Below are 26,340 nucleotides of genomic sequence, written 5' to 3'. Positions count from 1 at the left end.
CTCTGACTTGCCTAAATTAAATTTCAGTTTGTTGAGTCCCATCTACTCCATTACTGACTCCAGATACAGTTCAGAATTGTATTGGGAACTGGCCAGAAATTACTCAATATAATGGGATCAAAAGTTCATTTTAATAAGTTTCCCACCACTGCCTCTTTTTGACTTGTCAGGTTCACCATTTCCTGCATGGAGACATATACAAGCCCATCATACATTTGGACATTATATTTGACAGCCTGTATTATCCAGGAAGGACAAGGATTGAACATGCACGTACATGGTAGTCCGCACCCCTCCAACCATTGTGTCACTATCCTGCACTAACTGAAAAGTGTCCAACACAACTGGACAAGCAAGTGCCACAGTTACATCGAATACTTCTGCCCTCACTGCAATGACTTAAACATGAGCATTTGCAAGTGACTTTATTCACAAAGTGACTTGCAAACTGGTCATAGTGGGCTTAGTAGTCCAATTCTCCTCTTTAACACAAAGATATAACAGCCTTCTGACCACTGGCTCTGAGCATATGCAAATATGACAGAAAAAGTAGCGTTTCTCTGATCATGTCAACCACCTCATTCCGAAGGTTGACTAGGCTGGGGAAGGGGTGGGGATCGCCTGCAAAAGTGCCAAGAAAACTCAAGAGCTAGAATCCTAACATTCTTCCGATTCACTATCCAAACACACCCTCCACCCTGCAGAGATTAAGGATCCTGTAAACCTAAACCACTATCAGAATGATCTGTCAAAGGCAAAGGACAGATTTATACTGTTCACTCTTCTGTGGAAAAGCAAGCTGACCCAAGTGTCACTAGTTATGCAACCTTGCATCTGCTTTGCACCCAAAAACCTTAACCTAGTTAAGTAAGCACAACACCTCCTCCATTCCATCTTACAAAGTGCAGACTTAGCATTTTTCACCATGCTGAAAAACATCTTTCTCTTGCTTAACATTCAAGCAAAGTAAAAGTTTGGGGGAACTCAGAGGTTTGTACACTACTTTGTGACATTTTAGTTAGTCCAAATAAAAAGGATTAACTTCGTTAACTAGTAGCCGTGTTGCCAAGGGGCTAATACCTGATATCCTCTTCATTCTCTGGAAAGCTCCAAAAGGCAATACGAAGCTGCAGCTGTTCAGGCACTGGTGGGTACACTTTCTCCACCACTTCAAATGGAATGTGAAATGCTACTTGTTTTGCAGAGAGCTCCACCAATGGGATCACCAGACCATCTAGAACAATAGGAAATATTAGAACAAGTAAGTTGAATCATGCAAAAAGTATGTAGCCATATTATCAATTAAGCACTAAGCAGAAGGGCTGCTGGAGTTTTCCCTTACATGTAAACAGATCATTGCAATATACAGAAAACTAAGGTTAACATACCCAGCATCAATACAGTAAATTAAGAAGTGCAGGGCTGCCAACCACACTGCACTGAATAATAAACTCTTGCCACAGAAAAGGTTCAGCCAGTGCGGCTTCTCCCAATACCACAACCAAGAGAGCATACCTGCCACACCTCACCCACCCTCTCCAGGATTAGGGTCCATCTTCTGTCAGGAGTTAGGACAAAAATATCACACACTTTCAAAGAACACAAGGTATGGAAAACTCCTCAAGAGGAAATGGACAGAGCTCCCCTCCCCCCCAAAAGAACCCCAAACACATCTTAAGCAAAGAAGCTGAGGGACAAACTATTAACCACATATCAGTGAGGATCCAGAGTTCATATTCATTAAACAAAAAATCTACGGTTTACAAAACAATGTTAAGGCTCTATAGCTTTCAGCCAAACACCAAAAAACAGGGAAATTGGGAGTTAAAACTCAAAAGCCTTAATGCCACACCCTCCCTAAGGATGCAGAAAATGAAAGTGAAATTCTCATTCTCCCAAAGCAGATAAAGCGTGAGGATAGGATGGTGAATATGACATGCAGAGGGGATTGTGCGGTTGTGGAAAACTGATGACAAACAACTTAGGGCCACCTACTTCTCTCTTTTAGAGCAGCGGTTCTCAACCTGTGGGTCGGGACCCCTTTGGGGGTCGAATGACCCTTTCACAGGGGTCGCCTAAGACCATCGGAAAACACATATTTCTGATGGTCTTAGGAAACTGTATTGACTGAACTATGTCAGGTATCATCTTTTGTATTATTAAAGCTATTGTTATGTATTATTTTCATTAGCAAACCATCCCATGACAATGGATCGTGTAGAGAAGAACGAAAATAATTTTATGGTTGGGGGTCACCACAACATGAGGAACTGTATTAAAGGGTCGCGGCATTAGGAAGGTTGAGAACCACTGTTTTAGAGCATCTCCTCATGTTGAGAGTTGCAACCTAACACATCTGATAGGCACCAGGTTGGGAAGGCTGTTCTAGAGCAAGGGCAGGCAGAATGTAGATCTCCAGATGTTTTAGAGTTCAACTTGTAAAAGCCCCTACCAGCATGGGCAGTGATCAGGAATGCTGGGAGTTGATGTCCAAAACATCAGGATAGATCTAGTTTCTGCGCACATCTCTTCTAAAGTATGGTGTTTTTTCCAGCATTAAGATATGTGATCCATCAAGGAACTCCAAAAGAAGTGCATCACTTTAAGTAGACTGTCTTAACCCAAATGACGCGACAATGAATGAATCTTGAATACTTAACCCAGATATTTCTTCAGACATCAAAATTAGTTTTCAACACATGGCACAGGTTTTGTTTATTGAATATCAGAAATATGGTGTTGGGGGGTCTAACATAGAGGATTTTTCTTACGTGTTCAGCAGCATGAGATCAAAGGCAAAGCTAGCACCTAATACTTTTATGCATGATGAAAAAGATTTTTGTCTTTCCCATAACACATAACATGGGAGTTGCAGTGCAAAACATCTAGAGAGCACCAGGCTGGGGAAGGCTGGTTAACATTTGAATGCTGTACATGTCTTCTCAGAAGTCAGTGCCACTGAGTTTGCTAGGGTTTACTCTCAAGTAGTATAGGGTTGCGAACTAATCTCATCTGAAAGGAGTTCAAGACAGCCAAACTAAACCTTTTCCACTCCTCTGTCACTTTGATGATATGATGCATTGTGGAGAGATTGTGGGAGTGAACAGTATATTTTATATAAACACATTTTAAGAAAAAACTTTGGGTCTTTGAAGAGCAGGATATTGACCAAAAATTGAAAGTGCCTGACACATACTCTTGTTCTTGATCTGTAATGAATAGCGTCCCTTTTGTCATCAATCTTGGTGCTATATGGGAGATGTGTGTGAGAAAAGTATTGGGCAAACTCTGTATTTGGTAAGAATATAGAACAGCATTCCACAACATGTTGTCCTCCATATGTTTAGGACCCTAGATTACCCTAAGTTGTTCGTCATCAGTTTCCCACAACCCCACTGTCAACTCTGCATATCATATTCTCCATCCTGTCCTCATGGTTTATCTGCTTTGGGAGAATGAGAATTTCACTTGTACTTTCTGCCTCCTTAGGGAGGATGTGGCTTCTGAGCCTTAACTCCCAATTCCCCTGCTTTTTAGTGCTTGGTTGAAAGCTGTAGAGCCTTAACATTGTTTTATAAACTCTGTGTGTGTGGGGGGGGGGGATGTTGTTTAATGAATTTCATGGCTTTGTGTAACAGATGACTGGATATTATAAAGTTGACAACCAAGCCAGTGTCAGCCTGGATGTTACACCATGTTGACATCCAATATAAAATCAAAGCTAGTGTTGTGTTGAACCCACTTTTCAAATTAATAAATGAGCCCCAGAAGTTATGCTCTCTAACTTGCAACCTGATGATACTCATTTGAACATTTCAATAGCCAGTGTTCAGAGATAAAAGCTTTTTATGACTGTTGCATGAAAAGAAAGCATTTCATGTTTTGTGTCTGTATTTGGGGGCAACTTGAAAAATTGTTCTACTGGAACTGAAAATCCCTGATTAATTCTGGAAGCACACATGATGATACAGGAAAACATTCTATATTAGAATAAGTTAGTTTACTATGTTAATTATTATAGCTCATTTCATGCTACAGGCTTTTTCTTCCTGTTTGGATCTTAAAGTAGCAGATTGTGACCAAGTTTGTGGTCAAGGTTCAAGCCTACACAGGCTACATTTCCATCCATAGCTATTTACTCAAAAGTAAGATCCACTGAATTTCCCTGGTTATTGAAAAACAACTTAAGCGCTTTTAGATTTGCCAGTCTCAGCATCCTATGCATGCTATGTATGCCTGCTCCATCTAACCCTATAGTTCCCTGCAAAGTCCAGCCAGGGGGGGCAGTAAATTAAACCCAGGGGTAATGGGTTGGATTCCATCAAGTTCAGCTGATAGCAGTTGCTGTAGAACACAGACTTGCCAGGAGTGGTGAAGCCAGATTTCTGGCAGACCCAGCCAGGCAACTTTATGGCTGTTAGTCCCTCCGTTTGGTAGCCTGCAGGAGCATCTGCCTCATAAAGCAAATGGGCACATGAAAACTGTTGTTATGGTCTGCCACTTTGTTTGTCTTTAGTAGTCTGCAGTCCAGACCTCTTCAGAAGGTGGAATAAAGTTGGAGTCAGTCTAAATTATCTCCAGGGATCCTGGAAGAAGGGATTAAAAGGAATTAAAAAAGGGAGCATCATGGGGGGCGGAATTAAAAGGAATGTATAGCTACCTATCCCAAGGATAGATCTGAAGACCAGGCTATCACGGATCTAGAGAAAGGTTGAAAGAGATATCTCCTAGGATCCATGATGTAGAACTCAGCAAAGTCCAGGTAGGAAAGATTAATACAGGTAGAGAGTGACAAAAATATTTTAAAATGAAAAGTGCTGTGAAGCCCAACCTTCACCAGTGAACAAAATCAAATAGGGAGCAAAAACTATACCAAGCTGCTCAGGAACCAGGTGCCTAGGTCAGAGAAATCGGGCTTGGGAAAAGGTAGTCTCAAAGCCTGTTCCAAAAGAGAAAAGAGGCCTCTTCTTCTCTCAAAAGGGAGGCAAGAACCAGGCTGAGACTGCTTCTCAGATTCCAGGCAGCAAAACTCTCTGCCCTCAAGGCAAGACAAGCCTGCTTATGAACTGAAGCTTTATAGAATCATAGAATAGCAGAGTTGGAAGGGGCCTACAAGGCCATCGAGTCCAACCCCCTGCTCAATGCAGGAATCCACCCTAAAGCATCCCTGACAGATGGTTGTCCAGCTGCCTCTTGAAGGCCTCTAGTGTGGGAGAGCCCACAACCTCCCTAGGTAACTGGTTCCATTTGTCATACTGCTCTAACAGGCAGAAAGTTTTTCCTGATGTCCAGCTGGAATCTGGCTTCCTTTAACTTGAGCCCGTTATTCCATGTCCTGCACTCTGGGAGGATCGAGAAGAGATCTTGGCCCTCCTCTGTGTGACAACCTTTTAAGTATTTGAAGAGTGCTATCATGTCTCCCCTCAATCTTCTCTTCTCCAGGCTAAACATGCCCAGTTCTTTCAGTCCCTCTTCATAGGGCTTTGTTTCCAGACCCCTGATCATCCTGGTTGCCCTCCTCTGAACATGCTCCAGCTTGTCTGTGTCCTTCTTGAATTGTGGAGCCCAGAACTGGATGAAATACTCTAAATGAGGCCTAACCAGGGCTGAATAGAGAGGAACCAGTGCCTCACACGATTTGGAAGCCATTCTTCTATTAATGCAGCCCAAAATAGCATTTGTCTTTCTTGCAGCCATATCACACTGTTGGCTCATATTCAGCTTGCGATCTACAACAATTCCAAGATCCTTCTCGTTTGTAGTATTGCTGAGCCAAGTATCTCCCATCTTGTAACTGTGCATTTGGTTTCTATTTCCTAGATGTAGAATTTGGCATTTATCCCTATTGAATTTCATTCTGTTGTTTTCAGCCCAGCACTCCAGCCTATCAAGATCACTTTGAAGTTTGTTTGTCTTCCAGGGTATTAGCTATCCCACCCAATTTTGTGCCATCTGCAAATTTGATAAACGTTCCCTGCACCTCCTCGTCCAAATCATTCACTTCCATAGCTTCCTTGGGGTAGGATCTGGTCAAGCTGAGGACATTGCTTGTCTGCATAACCACAGAGGACAGGTCCCAGAGAGTCATCACCACCGCTGCTATCGCTGCTACTGGCCGCTTTCTCTCCAGATGGCCGTTCTCCCCTTTGCCCCCCTCCCCCACCCTCAACATTCCAAGTGCCACACTATGAGCTTCCATAGGCTTCTGTTAGCAATGAAAAATATTTTTAAAAAATTGAATTTTAAAAAAAGAAGTTCCATTCCACTAACTAGAGTAGAAAAGGAATATGGAAACAACTATGGTTAACACATGGCGGCCATCCTGGCCCCATCAGAGATGGGCACAAAGGGTTGCCAACACATTTTCAGAAACGTTTGCATGACTGAAGTTTTTCTTTTTTCTGTTAACAGCCATTTCTCCCTCAATCTTTAACCAATCTTCCTGAAATTTTCAGGTTATATAAAATGGGCATATCTTTCTGGCATATATAAATTTCAGAAAAATTGGTGAACCCTTTTCAATTTTATTAAGGTTAGAATGACCAACCCCCCACCATTCCTCTTTTCAATGGTGGAACATGTTTTTTCCTTTCGAACCTTAACTAAGGATGCACTGCTCTGCATCCTTAAATCACAGCCCTCTTAACTGAACAATGAAATTATAATGGGGGGAGGAGAATAAGGATTTCACTTGGCTTCTCTGTCACTAGTCAACACTTGTCTTTTTTCACATACAGCAGGATCAAAAGTACTTTGTGCTAACTTACCCCATCCCTCAAGGCAGCAACTACTAACATTCACCAAGGCCAAACTCTGGGCCCTGTTGGTTAAACTTTTGTTAACACGCACAGCACTGTTGAAGCAAGAGCTGTTTCTATCTCTCTGGGAGCTTTTTAGATATTCACAAGAAACTGATCCGCTTCGTATGTCACAGCAGCAATTCATGGGTTATTTAACCCATGATTCTCAGGAACATGCAGTGCCTGCAAATCATTTCCAAAAGAAATACTTTTGTAAGCTGCTGTGAGAGCCTTTTTTGGCTGAATGGCAGCATAAAAATGCTTAAATAAATAAAATTTCTGTTTTCTGTAAGCAACCTCTGATCAGTACAATCAGAGGCTGTCAGTGTGATGTGCGAACCAAAACTGATGTGTTGTTTAGAGTTTAAACAATCCAGCATTCAACCCATGGTCCACACGGGTTTCCAACTGATTGCATTGAGCAGGGGGTTGGACTCGATGGCCTTGTAGGCCTCTTCCAACTCTGCTTTTCTATGACTCTATGGTATAAAACATTTTCTAGCTTTCTAGCTCTATTGCCTTTTTGAATCAGGCTCTCTTTTTCATTATTAAATGATGCTTATATTACTGTGATTCCTAAGCCTGGCAAGACCATACCTATTGTGCTAACTATCAACCTATATCATTAATCAATGTGGATATCATAATATTAACTACAATATTGGCCGATAGATTGAATCAAGTTATTGCAGCATTGGTTCGACCAGACCAGGTGTGAGTACAGTGTAGGCGCCAGGCGGACCTCTCTGGGGAGCTCATTCCACAACCGGGGTGCTACAGCGAAGAAAGCCCTCCTTCTAGTAGCCACCTGCCTCACTTCCTTTGGCATGGGCTCACAAAGAAGGGCCCCTGTAGATGATCTTAAGGTCCGGGCAGGTACATATGGGAGGAGGCGTTCCTTCAAATAACCTGGCCCCAAACTGTTTAGGGCTTTAAATGTCAATACCAGCACTTTGAATCGGGCCCGGACCTAGACTGGCAGACAATGAAGTTGTAAAAGGACTGGCGTAATGTGATCTTGCCGGCCAGTATTCTGAAAGAACTGACCAGTCAGCCATTGTCTCTTTAATTTAAAAAAAGACTTTAACAAAATTCATTGGAAATTTATTTTTATTACTTTGATTAATTTCAGTTTTCTAACTGAATTTTTTAAATGGGTAAAAAAATTATATTCAGCCCCAAGAGCTAAAGTAAGGACTAATTGATTATTTTCTGCTTTTTTACTACTTGGTCAGGGTACCAGATAGGGATGTCCACTTCCCCCATTCATATTTGATCTAAGCTTGGAACTGCTGGCAGTGCCATTAGGCAAAGCAGCAGTATTCACGGTTTTGTACATGCTGACTTAGAACTTAAAATTATGCTGTATGCAGATGATTTTTTATTGTTTATTTCAAAATTCCAGTTGTTGGTTCCAGCTTTGATGAAACTGATTAATACTTTCAGTGATTTGTCTGGCTGTTCAATTAACTGGTCAAAGTCGGAAATAATGCCTATTGGAAATAAGATACATTCTAGCGTATTAGCTAACAGGCAATTTCGCCAGTGTCCTGATTCCATTACTTATTTGGGAATAATCATTTTCAGAGACATAACTCAAATGAGTAAGTTAAAACTAAATAAGTTGATTAATGATATTTCACGAGATACTGATATATGGGTATCCATAAAGTCTATGGGGCAAGGTTTACACTTAAAATGAATACTATACCTCAAATTGTTTATGTTATATGTGGAATCCCTTCATTTATACCCAGAAAATATTTTCAAAAACTCAATACTTTGTTTTGTAAATTCTTTTGGGGTTTCTCTCCACCAAGAATATCCCTGACAAGGATGCAACTTCCAATTAAAGATGGTGGGTTTGGCTTTCTGGACCTTGCTACATACTATTGTGCTTATTTGCTGACCGGCAACAAATTTTGTCTTTTCCACTTAGATTTGATTTTCCACCTTGGTTAGTTTTGGAACCATCCTGTCTGGAGCTTCTTTCCAAATGGATGGCATTAGGCTCTTGGCATATTAAGTTGGGAAGTGCTCCTCCCACAATTTCAGCAGTTAGAAATGTATAGCATATAACATCATGCCAATTACAGTTTGACCCATTTTCTCATGCTAAATTGAATATATGAGGAAATCCAGACTTAAAAATATGAAACAAAATGTTTTCGTGGTGGACTTGAACAGACAGAATGATTTTTACCCCGAATCAATTATTGGGTGCAGATGGTGAATTTTTGTTATTTTCTGCTTTGTCAGATAAATTTGAATTCCTGCCACAGCTGAATGGCAGTATTTGAAACTGCAACATTTGTTAGAATCTAGATTTGGTCCTGCAGCTTTTACTGCTTCAGAATCTCCCTTGCTATTGGAAGCACTTATTGAGGCTGACTGGGTAAATCGACCCACAATTCATGTTTATAAATACTTATTATCAGTGAATAAATATGATACAGTGAGGCTTCAGCAGGAATGGAACAGGGAATTATAATGTCCTATTTTAATGAATCATTGGACCACTTTTTTGGCATCAGTATCTCATATGTCAACGAATCAGGTCTAAATAGCTATGACTACTCCACAATTGTGGAGTTTTGTTCCTTTAGAGATCAAATCCTTTTCAAATGAGCTATTAAACTTCCCTGTTTTAAATTCACTGGACAGGGCTAAGTAAGCATGGGGTAAATGTAATGTGATGAGATATTTAGTTTATTGTTTTCTTAATTGACCCAGATAATGGTCTGGTGATGCATTTTTACAACTAAGCAGATCTCTGTCCTATCTAGTACATAGATGGGATAGCACCTGGCCAAAGCCATGTTAAGCATTTTTATGGTCATTGGCCCATCCAGCCCAATACTGTTTAACTTCGACTGACAGTGACTATCCAAAGACTCCAAACAAGGTGTGCTTTTTAACTGGAGATGTCAGGGACTGAATGCAGGACCTTCTGAATGCAAAGCAAGCAGTCAGCCAGCCAGCTATAGCGCTCTCCCCCAGCCACTCTAAGATTTCCAAAGGAAAGAACAAGAAATAAATGCAAGAAGTAAACTCTTACTATACGTTCCAAGCCCTTGGGAAGGTCAAAATGTGCAAAACAAGCAAATATAACCGCACTTTGATGGAGGGAACTTTGGGACCTGAGTTCCTACAGTGGTAGGATGGCTGAGAGGAGAACTGCTGCCCCCAAATAGGGTGCGTGGTGCCTCCGGCCCACTAGGGCCCCTATTCCCTCAAATGAGCTAGGGAGAAAAACATTGAGCAACTTATTGTAATATAAAACATGAGGACCAGGATTTCTTTAAGAGGGGGTGGGGGGAGGGGAGGAGAGAAAAGGGAACACTGAAGAAACACTTTAATGTAAGCCTCTAAATAATAAATTTAAGGGGAATGGACTCCAAAAATTACATAATCCATGAGTGTGGGATTGTCTTTTAACATCTGTCTCTGGTGGTAGAGTCAGTCAGTGTTCAGAGGTAGCTGTAGACATCAATTGCTGACAGTTGATGGTTGAGCAGCTATTGAACGGGAATTGTGGGAGTGCAGAATAGTACTGCTAACGCCACCCTTCCTCCCACTTTCTCTCAGTACTTGTCAGGATTTCTTTTCCATTCCTCTTCTTTCCTTCAGTCTCCTTAGAACCTCCCTCCCATGTCTATACTGTAGCTCCTCTGCCTCTACTGTAGGGAAAAAAGAGAGAGTTGAGCTCTAGGCATTCCACCAGGAGATGCACCACTCAGAGTTACACAAAAAAATTGTCTAAGCTACTACACTGCTTAATCAATACAAGAAATTTAGGGTGCATCCTACTTATTTTTAGACCAAAAACAGCCCAAGAAGTCCCGGTATCCCTCCAGCCAACTATGCTGCCAGGGACATGCTAGGAATTGTAGAACTTTTTCTTCTAAACATGCATCATTTAGGAGCCCAAAAACAGTATCTAACAATGGTATCCCTTCCACAAGCTATGGTTGCCATACCTTGCATCCAAGGACTACCAACAGGAGTAATGCTAAAAGTTAATGTAACACATTTCAGAAAGAGAATTCAAGGTGCATTGAAAGTATTTCTGGTGATAGGTCTTCTGCAATTTGCTGCAATTTCCATTTATCTCATTTCAAAGCACGTACGTGCTCACGTACGTACAGTGCTTTACACAAGTATTCACACACACCCTTTGACTTTTTCACATTTTGTTGTGTTACAACCTGGAATTAAAATGAAGTATTGGGATTTCTTCTCACTGATCTACAGAAAACAGTCCATAATGTTGAAGTGGGGAAAGAATTCGTGATTGCATAGAATCATAGAATCATAGAATAGTAGAGTTGGAAGGGGTCTATAAGGCCATCTAATCCACCCCTCTGCTCAATGCTGTGCTGTGAACAACCCTAAGCAATACTACAAACGAGAAGGATCTTAGAATTGTTGTTGTCACACAGAGGAGGGCCAGGATCTTTTCTCGATCCTCCCAAAGTGCAGGACATGGAATAACGGGCTGAAGTTAAAGGAAGCCAGATTCTGGCTGGACATCAGGAAAAACCTCCTGACTGTTAGAGCAGTACGACAATGGAATCAATTGCCTGGTGAGGTTGTGGGCTCTCCCACACTAGAGGCCTTCAAGAGGCAGCTGGACAACCATCTGTCAGGGATGCTTTAGGGTGGATTCCTGCATTGAGCAGGGGGTTGGACTCGATGGCCTTGTAGGCCCCAGAATCCAAAACTCTCACGTCGGCACCACCTTCGTAGCCAGTCGTTCATCTGGAGTATTATGTGGGTTTTAGCATCATGTGGGTTTTGCCACCTATGTTTCCTTTTTTTTTACTTTTTTGTGGGTTGAGGGATTTAACTTTTGAGGCTTGAGTCTATAGAACTCATTGCAAGAGTTTTTAATAAAGTTTCCAATTAGACCTCATTCTTCATTAACGAATGCTGCCTGAGCTACAAAACTTTTAACCAGAATACACTTTAACTAAAATAAACTCAGTAGCCCAGTTCGTATGACATAGGTCTGACACCACTACCAGAGGCAACCTTTCAAAATGAACAAAAACTAATGTGTTTATTAAGGGTATTTATTTTCAAGAGGGAATAAAATGCCACTCTTCAAATAACAGGTTAAGATTGCTTAAAGGTTCTTAAATTAAATGTGCTGGTTACCATTCCTAACAGCTAAGGTCTCAATAGCTTTTCCTTCAGACCAAATTTCCCTAACCTATGTCCCAACCAGTTCCTCATAGACAGGAAGAGATGCTCTATACCAGTCTTCATTTCCCTCCAGCCTTTCTTACTTCTTCTAGGCTTGGGGATGATTCAGATGTTTCAGGAACTACTTCCTGGAATTCCATCTGGTCAGACATCAAATAGAAACCTAAAATTGATTGTTTAACTTTCTCATAAAATCACATTAAGTACATTAAATTTAAAAGTACAGTTTATTCAGACAATAATTAAATGTACTGAGTTTACTTTTAAATGATTTTAATTTTAATGATTTTATGAGAAAACCAAGCTATACATAATATATTTTGTTTTTAAAGTAACAAAGTGACTTCTTTAGATCTATAAAGAGTGCACAAACAATAAGTATTGCATAGTTCAACCCCTTAAACATTTCTGGGGTTTTTCTATCTCCGGAATTTTTGCATCTCCAGCAGCGCCACATTGTGGGCCCACTTAGAAAACCTCCCTGACCACCAATCCTGCTTTCCAAGGTGGCAGAATGTACATTGCTTGTTTTGTCTGTTAGCTAGAATTCAGGTACAATGTCCTAAAAGGTTTGAGAACATGAGAAGTTTCTTGGTCCATTCTGCCTCATTTTCACCCAGTCCACATAGCTTCTTCCAGACACTACCATGGATTCAGACAGAAGATATTAAAGTGGTGTTATGAGCAAAAAGGTCAAACAACTTCTTTATAAACTGCTTGGTGTATTCTACATGAAAAGGGGAAAGGAATGGATGAGTTTCAGCCAATAGGGAAGAAATCCGCCGCACCCAGAGAGTTAACAGTCCACTGCCAAAGTCCACTGCCCAAGCTGAAATTCCACAAACTACACTATACTACAAACTACACTGCAGCTGCAATTAAAGATTTCTCCCCTTTGCTTCAGCTCACTGCCATAGCAGTCTGCCTTCTAAGGTGAGATGTCCTAGAGCAGTGGTTCCCAAAGTGGGCGATATTGCCCCCTTGGGGGCGGTGGGATTGCATAGGGGGGCGTTAAGAGGCAAAGGGACGGCAGGGGGGCGCTGGCAGGGGGCGCTAACAGGCAAAGGGGCGGCAGGGGGGCCCTCGAGGTGGTCTCTCCAGAAGGTCCTAAAACCCAGGGACCGAGCAGGAAAGAGAGGCAAATTCAGCTGCTCTCCCCACACCGCTCCTGCTCAGGAAGGACTTTCTCATTCACGCAGCTGCTCTCTCCTCCTATCTCAAGCCCACAGCGGCCCCACCAGAAGTAGTGGGTGGGGAAAGCGCCCACAGGAGGCAGCAGAGCAGGAAACAGCGGCGAATTCAGCTGCTCTGCCCACTCTTCTCCTGCCTAGGAGGGCCCAGGGCTTCTTTCCTGCTGGAGCCACCGCCGCCTGCTCGCTCGCTTGCTCCCTCGGCCTGAGCTGCTCCCTCCTACAAGCTGCCCCGGCAGACCTCTTGCGATAGTTGCTGCACAAGGTGGGAGCAGCAGCCATGTGGCGGAGAGGAAGGAGCATGTGGAAGACAGCGGGCGGCAGAGCAGCTGCCAAGAACAGCAGTCAGCCGGCAGGCTGGGTGGGGAGCAGGACTGCTTGTGCTGCTGCAAGGTATCACCAGGCTCCCTTCCCCCATCAGGAGTTGCAGGTTGGGGCCATCTCCCCTCTGAGCTGATGCCCTCTTGTCGTAATCAGCCCGGCAGCTATTGTGAGGCTTGGGGGGATGGGGGGGTTGGAGAGAGAGAGAGATGCTGTGTGTCTGTGTGTGTGCTCCCACCCCCCAAAAAATCTGGACTACAACAGGATTGGGAGAGAAAAGAAAAGGGGGAGGTAGAGAGAATTGTAATTCCCCAGGTCCTTCCTGGCTAAAGAAGATTCAGCAGCATCTTTTGCCAGAATGCTTGCTGAAACCATTCCTATCTGCCCTTGCTTATTTCAGGGTGTCCAACCCCCCTTTTTCAAGCGTTCTTTTGGTAAACATGGTATGTATGTATCTTGTGTCACCATAAAAACAGAGCTGCAACACAATCCTAAGTATGTCTACTCAGAAGTAAGCCCCACTGAGATCAATAGAACATACTCTGAGGTAAATGTGCATAGGATTCAGCCTGAAAACGAAGAGAGGGTGAAGAAAAGACAGGAGAAAATGAATTGTAGAAATAGAATAGCAAAGTAACTGTGGGATATTTAACCATATTTAAAGACAATAAGTACAGTAAAATTAGTGCCCCTCTACTTCAGTCCCAGCCAGATTTTCCATAGGAAAACTCTGTACCAGGTGGCAGATACTTATTTTAAAATTTTAATTAAAATACATTATCTTTTCCTATAACAAAATGGTGCTTACTCCTAAGTAAGTGTGTTCCACTGAAGAAGGAAATCCCATTTGATTCCTGTATTCATGCTAGTGTGACATGATAAGTTGAAGGCACAATTTTATGCATGTTTAGACAGAAAAAAGTCCTTCAACTCCTAGAATCCCCTCTAAATGGGAGGGAAAAGAGAGCGAATGCCTGTTTGCAGCCAGCATGGCAGGGCACACCAATTGGATTTTGAATAAAGTATTCAATTAATTGTTACTGTTTTGAATTTTATTGTTATTATCTTCCTTGGTGGGTCGTTGAAAACCACTATTCTGAATAATGATTTTTATAGTGTAGAGTAGGGGGCGCTGGGCATGAGTTTGTGGAACCAAGGGGGCGGTGACCTGAAAAAGTTTGGGAACCACTGTCTTAGAGCCCCAATACTCCAAGGCAATTCCAGGTCCTCACAAGTTTGGATTAAAATGTATATGTTCCTCACTAACAAGGTAGTTAATATGTAATATATGTTGCAAAGTAAACACGGCATGATTTGGTACAGAGTCTTAGACCTGGGGTCCAAATCCAGTCTCCCAGATGGCCATGCCCCCTTTCCCTGGCCCCAACCATTTCCCCCCAACCAACAATGGTTTGCAGCGTTTTCTGACTTTTGTGCAATTTCTTCCCAATTCTCAAAGGCTTTAATGCCACTCCTAAGGCTCAGTTACCGGAAGTAGGAGTTTTAAGCTATAATATGTTGGTAGTATGGTCCTGCCCTTTTTGCCTCACCCACCACTGGAATGCAGCCCCTGAAAGTTCTCCAAAATGGAATTCAGCCCTTGAGCTGAAACTAATTTAGTGTATTAGTGGGTTTCCACTCAGCATTTCCACTCCCTCATTCTCCTCTTCCATGTTTTTATTTTCATCTCAAAACTCCTACTCCTCCTCTCTCTTCTGTTTTGATATATTGTGTGAAAGCTTCTCTTACAACTTAATTTGTACCACTACCCTGAGGTGTGCAAACTGGCTCTTAGTTGAGCATCTCAAATGTTTTATTGAGCCACCTTCTCGAGGCACCTCTGACGCAACTCGGTGTCTAGGGTTGTCACCTTTTTCCCTGTGAAGGATCCTGCATCTTTAATAGCTGCATAATAGGCCAAATTATTGCAACACTGCATCTGTCATTCAGCTGTTAAGACAAACCTTTTGCACAAGATTCCCCATTATTGCTCTCTAATCCGAACAAAACAGACTTGCATTTTTTTCAGCACCTAGAGCAGGGTGATTTGACTTAAATCACTAATCAGAAAGACTCGATTTAATCATATGACTCCCCCCCCCAAAAAAAAGTGCACTCTTCCTCTTTATATTTTACACAACTCAGAGTTACCAAAGACTCAGTCTTGCTGGTATAATCTTAATATTTACAACCAGATGAAGGTTTCATTTTTAGATTAGTAACTTTTCAGATTAGTTTTACAGTTATATCAAAAAAATACTGATTTGGTTATACTATTAGAAACACGTCATAGATAGATAATTATGAAATTATTGTGAGGTGAACTATCTCCAGTTTAATAGGTTAATCTTAATATTTAGACAACTTTTCTGCTGTACTTTATTGGAAGGAGAAAAATAATCTTACAAAAACCTCTGGAAGAGCATGACATTGTGAATGGATTAATGGAATTCATTTACCAAAAAATTTAAACAGCCTCATGCTACATAATTAAAAACTAATCCTTATTTCATGATGAATAACCTTTGGACTATAATGTATCTTAAATAGAAAACTATCTTTAGATAGATTTTTCCTCAAAAAGCATTTTATTAAAAAAAATCCAATCTGAATAAAAAAAATCTTATTTTTTAATTTTTAAAAAAAATCACTGATTTTTATCCACTCTGACCTACAGACTACAACTAACAAAAACCGGAATTTAAAACAAAATGTAAAGGCTGCAATCCTAAACACACTTACTTGGTTTTAAATCTTACTGAAATCTGCATTACTTAAGTAAATATAATCAGGCGTTAACGTGAAGTAAGAGACGTGTCTGTTTGGGAAGGGGTAACTTGAGAGACAGCGCACACTCTCAGTACCTACAACCTCCCTGCCAGTGCTACTACTGCATCCCACAACACACTCTTCATGCACCATAATTTATGTGCTACTCATTAAAGGAAAAGATGGGCGAGGATGACACTGAGACGCACAGAATCAGCCACTGCTAAGTTAGCCTCTTCGCACTACGTAGCCCACAGATGGCTCCGGAATATGCATGGAATATGGTAGAAGTACCATAGGATGTATTGGCACAAGTTCACACATTTTGGCTAGACTTAGTAGCCAACGGCTGTTTGTGAGTACTCTCTGACTCCAACCCAATCCCTTTAGTTCTCTGGCATAGAAAAAGTTCTTAAAGGGAGGGAAGCAGTCAGCCATGGCCAGAGTTTGAAGCACTTAGATTCTGAGGGTCTGCAAATCCTGACACATGTCAAAAGCTCTCTGTACATGCTAGATGACTAGTGATAGAGTCCATCTCTCCCACTCAGCACCAACAAAAGACCCATCCATCCTCTGAATTCTCTGCAATGCACAAACCTAGAGAAGGGAGAGGAATCTCACCATCTGCTAGAAGTGGGCAGGCTATCATCAGGCTGTTATCAGGAGTAATTAAGAGCAATCTTACCACCACATTTGTGGAAACGTGCACACTGCAAACCCCAACTGGCCCAACAGAATCCACAGCATTATGCTTGACAGCCCTATATTCAGGCCATATTTATTTATTTATTTATTTATTTTATTACATTTATATACCGCCCCACAGCCGAAGCTCTCTGGGCGGTTTACAACAATTAAAAATAGTAAACATTAAAAGTATACAAAATTTTAAAAAAATTTGCCATCTCGCAGTTGCAACAGGTTCCCTGGAATTTAATTTTGCCTAACAAGAGAAGTGAGAACAGTTTGGGTTTTCATTTAACATATTTAAAGAAAGCCAGAGGCTCTCGATTGTATTTTTAAGACCTTTTAAATTCTTCTATTTTTTGAGCAAAACTTTAGGCAAAGATGTGCCCACTTCAAATTACTAACAAGCCTAAACTTTAGCCAAAAAACAGTATCAAACAGTTAACTCAGTACAGTATTTTAGTGGTTATTTGTTAGGTCATAACACCAATATATTCATTATAAAGGCACACTAGTATTAGGGATATTTTACTATTGTTTCTAAATGTAAGAAGGCAGCTATTATATAAGCAGAAAGAGCTTTAACAGTGCCCTTTAAGGAATGAGAGCGGGAGTAAGTATTCATGCCTCCAGATTCCATTCATACAAAGCTCAATTATTTCCTCTATCAAATGTCTTCAGAATCTGGTAGTGGTGTAGTGAATACCACTCTATACAATCAACTTCTCCATTCTATTGTGTTTTCATGGATTTGCTCTAGCTAAAAATCTAAAATTAATTTTACCATATTGCTTGCTAAGGCAAAATTAGTCTGTTTTATCATTGTTCTTCACCACAAGGCTCAAGGGCCACTGGCAACCCCCAGTCACCTCAACTGCAGTCTCTTCCTCTTTCTCTCATCCACTCACTCACATTCGTTTTGCAGTAGTTTCCTGCTCACTCTCAGCAGGTCTCAGGTCAAGCTTTGCCTTGTTTGTTTTAAGCAGTGGTTTAGGGCTGTTGGGATCTGGGCTCACAGAGGCAGCTTTGGAGGTGCGGAGTCAGGAGTCCTGTGGCTTGTCAGCTGTAAGGGAGGGTGGGAAGAGAACACAGGAGCAACTGGCCAATTAACTGTGGTGGGGAAGGAACCCAGGAGGCAAAGAACAATGTGTTTGTCTAGCTACAGTTGAGCACTATGCAGGCACTGAAGAGGGAGGAGAAACTGAATATGCTAGCAACAGAGCAAGGTGGATCTGCATGGAGAGATTTTGCAGCACTAGGCAGAGTACTAATGAAAAAAATATCCATCTAATACAAGGACCAAGAATGAGCTTCCAGCTAAGTCTGGCGCACAGCATTCTGCCCCCCAAGTAGCCTTGACAATGGTGCCTATAGTAAAAGTGGCTCCTACTTGAAAAATAGTGAAAATCAATGTGACACCGACAAGCACCAGCAAAACATTATTGTATCTTTTTATTACCCTCCCCTTGTATATGGATTTGTATATATCCATAGCAATGACTACAAATGAAATGCATACTACTTTCTAGCAATTATACATATAGGCTTCAACATAAGCAGACCAAAAATCCAAGTAAGTATCCATTTGAAGGTGGCATCTTTATGCCACCCATTCAAGTATTGAAAGCATTGTAAGGTCCACAACCCATTGCAATATAGGAGGTCTGTTCATCCTTCCAATGTTGTAATATCAGTCTTTTAGCGGACAAAAGGATGTAGATAATCCACTTATGCTGATCATTTCTTAATTTCCATAAAGCAGATAATTTAAAAGACCAGGTACATCAGTGAAGATTAAAAAACTGTTCCATTATACAATTTATCGGTGTAATAATCTCCTTCCAAAAAAAGCAGTTAGCGAACATACATTTAAAAGAAGCATTATCTATATTACACCATCAGCAATTAGCTGAATTAGATAATCCCTTATTAAAGGGACATTTATTATTCATTTGTTTATTTATTTATTACATTTTTATATCACCCAATAGCTGAAGCTCTCTGGGCGGTTCACAAAACATGAGATCTTCTGAATGCAAAACATGTGCTCTACCTCTAAGCTATGATCGCTCCTGTTATAAACATGAAGTCATGTAAGAAGACACCAATACAGTGTATTCTTGCCTCATTACATCCTATGGAAATATCGTAGGTTGTTCACTCGAGTTGCCAATTCCTGGCTTTTGAGGATGAGCCCAGGCAAACGGTCCTACAAGATGTTGCAGATCAAAGCAGACCTTAGATTGTAAGCCTCTGGGCAGGATATTGTCGCTGTTTTATTTGTACATACTGTACAGCACCAAGTACATTGTTGGTGCTATATAAATAATAATAATAATAATAATAATAATAATAATAATAATAATAATAATAATAATAATATGAATGCGTTGAGACATGTGAGCATGAATCATAAGAAGCACATATGCACTTCTAATTTGGTCATAGAGGAAGGTGAGGATAACAAGATACAAATGTGATGCACCCATATTCAAACCTATAAAATGGGATAAAAGTACATTTAGTAGTGCAGACACAGGATGTCCTAGGCTGATCAGAAAGGGAAAGCTTGACGGTGTGCACTTTGCCCTTAAAAAGAGTGGATGCCGACTTGGGTGTGTGCATGTTCAATCTACCAGGAGAAAAAACCTTAGTGTCGGGTCTACCCTTTAAATCCTGGGCATCCCCTTGTGAAGTCAGTAATGTGAAGCATGTTTTCCTTTAAAAAAAAACCCGAATTCTTCAACTTGCTCTAGTGCTATTCCGATAGAGCGACTGATAGCTGCCGGGGCATCGTGTTCCTCTTCAGTGCCCTCCACATTGTGCTGCTCCTACATAATGCCTTCACCACTTTCCCCATTCTGTCAATATCTTGGTCAGTTTCATCCCCACCCAGGTTTCTTCAGAAGGCTAAAGTGCTATAGTAAAAGAAATTAGAGGCAAAAAGTTGTAGCGATTGATTACATTGTAGTGTCCAATACTCAAAAAGGGTTTTGCTGAGTAAGACGCAGCCTAAGATCCATCGGCACAAAAGGTAGACGCCAAAGTGTCAACCTAGGCATTTTGTGGTGGCGCCCACAGCAGTTTCTCAAATTCCCAAATGTGCCCATGCATCCAAAACAGTTGGGGACCCTGATTCAGATAATGTACCAAGGGTGTAAATCTTCCCCTTAATACTTTATAGTTACTTCTTCAGAAGTCAGCAAACGTGGGGGATGCCTCCTTCCATCTTGCCTATGATGATGCTCAGGATCCCAACCACAGCAGTAATAGAGAAGGGGGGGGACGGGGACATTAGGTTACTAGCAAATGCGGCAATGAGAAGACATGTTCAATATCATGTTTAAATGCCCGAGTTGAATTCTCCTACATAAATATGGGAAATGGAGGAAAGAATGCAATCCAGCCTGAAGTTTACTGCTATTCTACAAGGCCATCTCTGGTTCTGGAAAATAAGAGGGTTCTCTTTCCAAATAACTGAAGATGCCAGAGTCCTATCACAAAGACACCACCATTACCTTCCATTCAGCCAGCCAACATTTAAGATTTATGAATCACCAACTGGAGATATGCCTCACAGCCAAGTTCAACCATCTTTGAGTTTACTCAGTACTGACCATGCAAGTTGGTATAAATAATCTCAACTGGAGTCATGACATTGGTGCTATCAGAAACAGCACTATCACCTAACATACTTATCAAAGCTAACCAATGAAATAATCCTATGCAGTTTATGAAGCGATACCATTTTGAAGAGTTTAATATTTGGGTAATATGCTTAAGTCCTAGGAAGAGATGAAAAATAACTTTAAGAAACCTTACTACCCCACTGTCTCTGTTTTGCCTTGAAACAGCTACATTTTGCTACTCTACATCTTATGGCATGAATATCTCCAACAGGCAGGTTTAACCAGCTTCCATTCAAGCTTTCCAGCTTATTTTCTTCCCGCTTTAATTCTTATCCTTATTTATAACAACATAAAATGCAGTTTAATGAAATTCTGGACAAGTGCCAGCATTCATTAAGAAAAAATTAAATTGCTCTCGAAAGGCCACAGTTCAGAGTTTATTTCTCACTGTTGGGTGAGCAAAAACACATGCACATAACTACCACATAGAATCCTACTTTTTGAGGCTGCAGTCTATAGAAGTTTCTGAATTTTAACAACTTCAGTTTGCATTTTTTCACAGGCACTGAAAAAACCTTATCATTTTTTCTTTTTTGTTACTTCACTCTATGTGGCGAAGTGCGCCTTTCAGCCTGTTGCTGTATTGAACGCATGTATTAAATACTATCATTGCAATTTTAAAATTCTGTGAGTGGGCCATTATGGTAGTGTCAGACTTGAGCCAGGGGGAGACCTGGGTTCAAATCCCCACTCAGTTCAATGGGCAACCTTGGGCAAAACACATTATTTCAACCCAGCCTAAAAAGAAAGGATTATTGCATGGATAAAATGGAACAATCTCAGTTTATACTTTCCTGAACTCCTCAGAGGAAGGGTAGGATACAAATATGACAAGCAACAAGTGTGTTGCTGTTGTTGTTTATTCGTTCAGTCGTTTCCGACTCTTCGTGTTGCTATTTGTTTATTTTCTATTAATTATTTGTTTTCCTTCTCCCACCCACACCCACACACACTATTTTCTTACCAGCCTGAGGGGGGAGATAAGTTTTCCTTGAAAAAGTCAGTTTCCCCCCACCCCCAAATCTGCACATTACTGGTGTGGAGATTGACAGTTAAAAAGAGAAGAAAAGAAGCTACAGTATCATACAAAGTACTTTTTTTACAGCAAACACTGAAACCACTTTCAAGAAATGGGGTCTACATGCTACATTTTTGACCATAGATTAATCAGTTCTAACTCCAAGGAAAGATCATAAATGTTTATACATGCAGCATATGTAATACATGCTGTAAAAACACCATGATGTTTCACTGGAGAGAATAATATTGTCTGCTACCTGTTACAGAACCCATATAGGAGAATACCTCTTATAAGGATTTTGTAATTTTTCTTTAGCCAACATGGCTACCTTTCATTTTTAGGTGAACAAACATTTTATATAACTTATCATATATTAAACGTAAGAATACAATGATAATTTACAAAATGATGATATAACTCACCAGCTGACACATATTAACATTTTGGATGTGTAACCTCCTCTTTGGGTTTTTCATTTTATTTTATTTTAAATTATGTTTTTCAGTTGTGATATTCTGACTCTGACAAAGCAGTTGTGAAACAGGTGGAAGAAGCCGGAGGCCTGTAATTCAGTTATCACTGTTTTTGTAAACCACTCGTGTTCGGTTATTGTTTTTGTAAACACTTAGAATCATAGAACAGTAGATGTTGGAAGGGGCCTACAAGGCCATTGAGTCCAACCCCCTGCTCAATGCAGGAATCCACCTTAAAGCACACCTGACAGGTGGTTGTCCAGCTGCCTCTTGACAACCATCTGATTATTGCAAAACTGATTGTTTTTTTGTAAATTATCGTTGTATTCTTATGTTTAATATATGATAAGTTATATAAAATGTTTGTTTATCTATGATAAGTTATATAAAATGTCTGTTTACCACCCCAGTTCTTTTGATACCATTTAATATTTTAGCAGTTGTGTGCTGATTAGCATTATTCTATTGTGTCTATTCCAACTGCTGCCTTCTGTATTGTTGTACCTTTGGCTTTTACCCATAACAAAGCTCTAAATCAAGATGATCTCAACTACTAAGTCTTGACTAGTTTCATACTGGCAATCTCCATATAAAGAAAGGGTAGTATTTTTACAATTTGATCTGGCAATCTTAACCACACATTTGCAACCTTCTGCAAGTTTTCACAAGTGTGACATGTAACAATTTGACATATAACTTTTTAAAGCCTGGGTTCTTCCTGTGAAGGGGACATATATCAAGCTCAAAACAGTGCAGATCTTTCACTATACACCCACAGCTGGAGAATACAGACTGGATTCACAATTATATTCTTTACACATCACCTCTTCCCAACAGCGCTGCTTTAAGCAGTTGAAACATATCTACACAAGACATTTCATGTAATATATAAACGTTTACATCTGAAAGTGTAATGCACATGTTTAACATACAAGTGTTTAATGTCATGCATCTGATACAGATGCAGTTGTCAGGGAGCCAGGGTTGGTTGCAACTGCATAACACACAGCATGTGTGTTTGCTACAGTATAACACATGAAGCAGCGCTCTGTCAGGTTTCACGAGGTGTGTGAGCTACAGCAAGTAAACCAGAGAAAGAGAAAACTAATGAATATGTTTGATAGAAATAAATTTGCAATTTTTTTTTAATCTACTTGGTTCAGACAAGTATTCCAGCATGAGCTGATAGGATCATGAGAGTATTCGTACTAATATAAAGTATTTATTGTTAACATGCATATACCACTTTAAGATTTGGTTCCACTTCGAATAGACACTACACATTATAATGTTTAATACATGACATGTTGCAAATGATAGTTCAGTTTCAACAAGAGCAACAATAGTTGGATAAAAGGAATGACAGCATTTGAATTCCTTACATTCTGCTGTTAGTTTGAGTAAAAGTGCAATGATAGGGTCATTGTGTAGCATTTTCAAGTGACTGATGCCAAAATTCTAAACCACCCACTTAACCTTTGACGATAACAGCATAACTATCACAAGAGCAAGGTATAATCCCGTTAGGGGATTATGCCTATAACTAGGACAATCCTGTAGGCACTGTAACATCTCTCTATATTCCCACTCAGTCAACATCACTATACATTTGATTCAAGCAACAGCATACTAATTAAACTGTGAAGGCAATCACACCAAAATTCAGACAACACACCTACAGACCTCAGAGATTTTGGTGGAAGAGATGAGCTTTACCTTGTTCTATTTAATTAATGCTATTTTCTTGCAACCTAATTGGAAATGTCCCAGCAATTCCTACTAAACTTACTTCCAAATAGGTGTGTATATGAGTACAGCTAAAGTTCATGAAAAATTAGCTACCTTGAATCACGTACCTTACTTTAACCCAAGTCTCATTCTACCACTGATTCGAACGACATTATTCTTTTCAAATTCATCACACTTATATATTCCTAACAGGCAACATAACTTTGCTGGTAGCCCTGTGCAACTGTATACACACACAATTTTTACGCCCAGCATATATTCACTCACCTTTCATTTTGACAGTGGGAGAGTTGGGTCCAGCTGATTGCTTCCGCCATCCTCTCCAGTTCTGGCATAGGCTTTCTGCCTCAGAAATGAAGGAACAAAGGGAGTCTTCCTCAAAACGGTCAGAGTCTTCAAATGAAAACCTCTCCCCGTCCTCCCACTCGGCAAACATTAGTTCCATCACATCAAAAAAAACAAGTGAAGGAAAAAGACAGGCCTTCGCTCTCAGAGAGATACGGTAACACGACTCCAGGACAACCTGTATTAGTACATCAGGTTCAATTGCTCATATTTCTCCAATACAATGAGGAAGTGGCAATATTTAAAAAAAAAAAATTGAAGCAACTCCAGTGTGAGAAGTACGAGAATTTTGACACGGAGGCCACCCAACATAAGACATCCAGAGGACCAGTCTTGAAACTTTAAAGGAGGAAGGAGAAAAGTAGATCCGCTAAATGACCCTTGACTTGGCTAACACAAGGACACATAAAAGTGGACCCCTACAAGGCCACCTCAACACACGGAAGAAAGAGGCCGACGTGCTCGAGGTTTTCACCTTAGAGATACCCGGAGGGAACGGCACACCCGCAGGGAGATCCCCGTGGCCCTTTCCAGCGCCATTGTCTGGCAAGGAATCCTAGACGCCGCGGGCGCCTCCGTACAACCCGGCCGCCCTACGTGCTGCCCCCATTGTCACTCCAGCGTTTGGCGAAGACACGGCAGCGGCTTCGAGTCCACTCTCCGTCCTGCACAGCGTCCGCCGGCCTCGGGGGGGAGGAGGGAGGGGGGAGGGAGCCCCCGGCGCGGAACTTTGTGAGAAGTAGTGATGATGGAGGCGGCGGCGGCGGCAGAAGCTGTTGCGCTGCCAGGAGGAGACGAGCAGACCGGAGGGCGTGGGGGGGTGAGCAGACACACGCACACCTGGGGGAGGGGGCCGAGAGGCAACGAGGAGCGGAGCGGGGCGGGCGGAGGGGGGGGCTGCGCGGAGTGACAGAGGACCAAGAGGCGCAGGACGCCGGGTAAGAGCGAGCCGGAGGGAGGGAAACGGGAGGGCGGCGGCGGCGGCAGCAGCTGCAAGGGGCGCCGAATGGAAAGGGCGGCGGCGGCGGCGGCCTCCCCGGGCTTGAGGCGGCGGCGGCGGCGGCGGGGAGCAGAACTCGGGAGGCGGACGGAGACGGGACTGAGGCGCCCCCGGAGGCGTCTCTTCCTTGCGCGCGTCCGCCGTCCGGGCCCGGAATCCCTCCACAGGGGCCCCACAGCAGCAAGGTCCCCCCCGGGACCACGAGAGGAGGAAGAAGGCCGCGCCGCTCCTGCCCGCCTTCCCGGAAAGGGTCCGGCCGCGCCTGACGCACCGATCACTCCTCTCGGCCGTCGCTGGACGAGCACTTAAAATGGCCCCCCGCGCGCACGCGCCTGCCTGCCTGCCTCCCTCCCTCCCTCCGAGCCACGGACTGGCGCTGGGGCTCCGCCCCCTCGTCAGCTGAAGCCCGCTTCCGGCCGCGCACCTTCCGGCTTCCGCCGCACTGACCGTAGAGATAGAAATTAGAGTGACAAATCCAAGCGGTCCTCATTGATCACAGAGATCGGAAGCTGCAAATCGCAGTTGCCTGTTTTCAGGGGAAACGGCACCGCCTGGCCGCTTCCGACGCAGGTGAGAGGCTGCCCGTTGAAAACCAAAAATACAAAGGAGCGCAGAAGAAACCACCAGGGTTGGTTTGTTTCTTAGCGCAGATGTGATGGTTTAGCCGCCCCCGAGTGCGTCTCGCCGGCCTCCCGCCCAGCGACAGGGAGCGACAGGAACCGGAGTTCGCGGTCTTTCTAGTGGGGTTTTTATTTTATTTATTATTGCGTTTATATCCTGCCTGTCTTCCTCCCGGGAACCCGAGGTGGCGTCCGTGATCCTCCTCCTCCTCCATCTCTCCCCTTTATCCTCACAACAACCACCCTGTGAGGTGGTCGGGCTGAGAGCCCGTGACTGGCCCGAAGTCACCCAGCGGGTCTCCATGGCCGAGGGGGGGCGAGAACCTCCCGGCTCCCAGTCCCACGCTTCAGCCGCTGCGCCACACTGGCTCGTTTCGTGTGGAAACCCCACGTCCAGCGCGCGCCGCGCGTGGTTTTTAAATGCTTTAAAGAAAGAAAAACTAAACGCACGCGCACGCCCCGTTTCTG

General features: G+C 42.2%; 1 protein-coding gene across 3 annotated transcripts in view; it reads right to left on the bottom strand.

The window, feature by feature from the left end:
* The window catches only part of ZSWIM8 (zinc finger SWIM-type containing 8), a 108,929-nt gene extending 83,874 nt beyond the window's left edge, over positions 1 to 25,055 (bottom strand). For 2 of the 3 annotated variants that reach the window (XM_063128838.1, XM_063128841.1), the window contains exons 1-2: positions 24,175 to 25,054; positions 1,081 to 1,234 (exon numbers count right to left, since the gene is read on the bottom strand). In XM_063128838.1, the coding sequence (XP_062984908.1) occupies positions 1,081 to 1,234; positions 24,175 to 24,352 (332 nt within the window). In that variant the 5' untranslated portion in view covers positions 24,353 to 25,054. Of the gene's footprint in view, positions 1 to 1,080; positions 1,235 to 24,174 lie in introns of all 3 variants that reach the window. The other variant, XM_063128839.1, reaches the window with a different exon arrangement.
* Between the last annotated feature and the right edge of the window lie 1,285 nt (positions 25,056 to 26,340).

This window comes from Elgaria multicarinata, chromosome 6 (genome assembly GCF_023053635.1).
Source record: "Elgaria multicarinata webbii isolate HBS135686 ecotype San Diego chromosome 6, rElgMul1.1.pri, whole genome shotgun sequence".
Lineage (NCBI taxonomy): Eukaryota > Metazoa > Chordata > Lepidosauria > Squamata > Anguidae > Elgaria > Elgaria multicarinata.
This window is presented reverse-complemented; position numbering and strand designations above follow the sequence as displayed.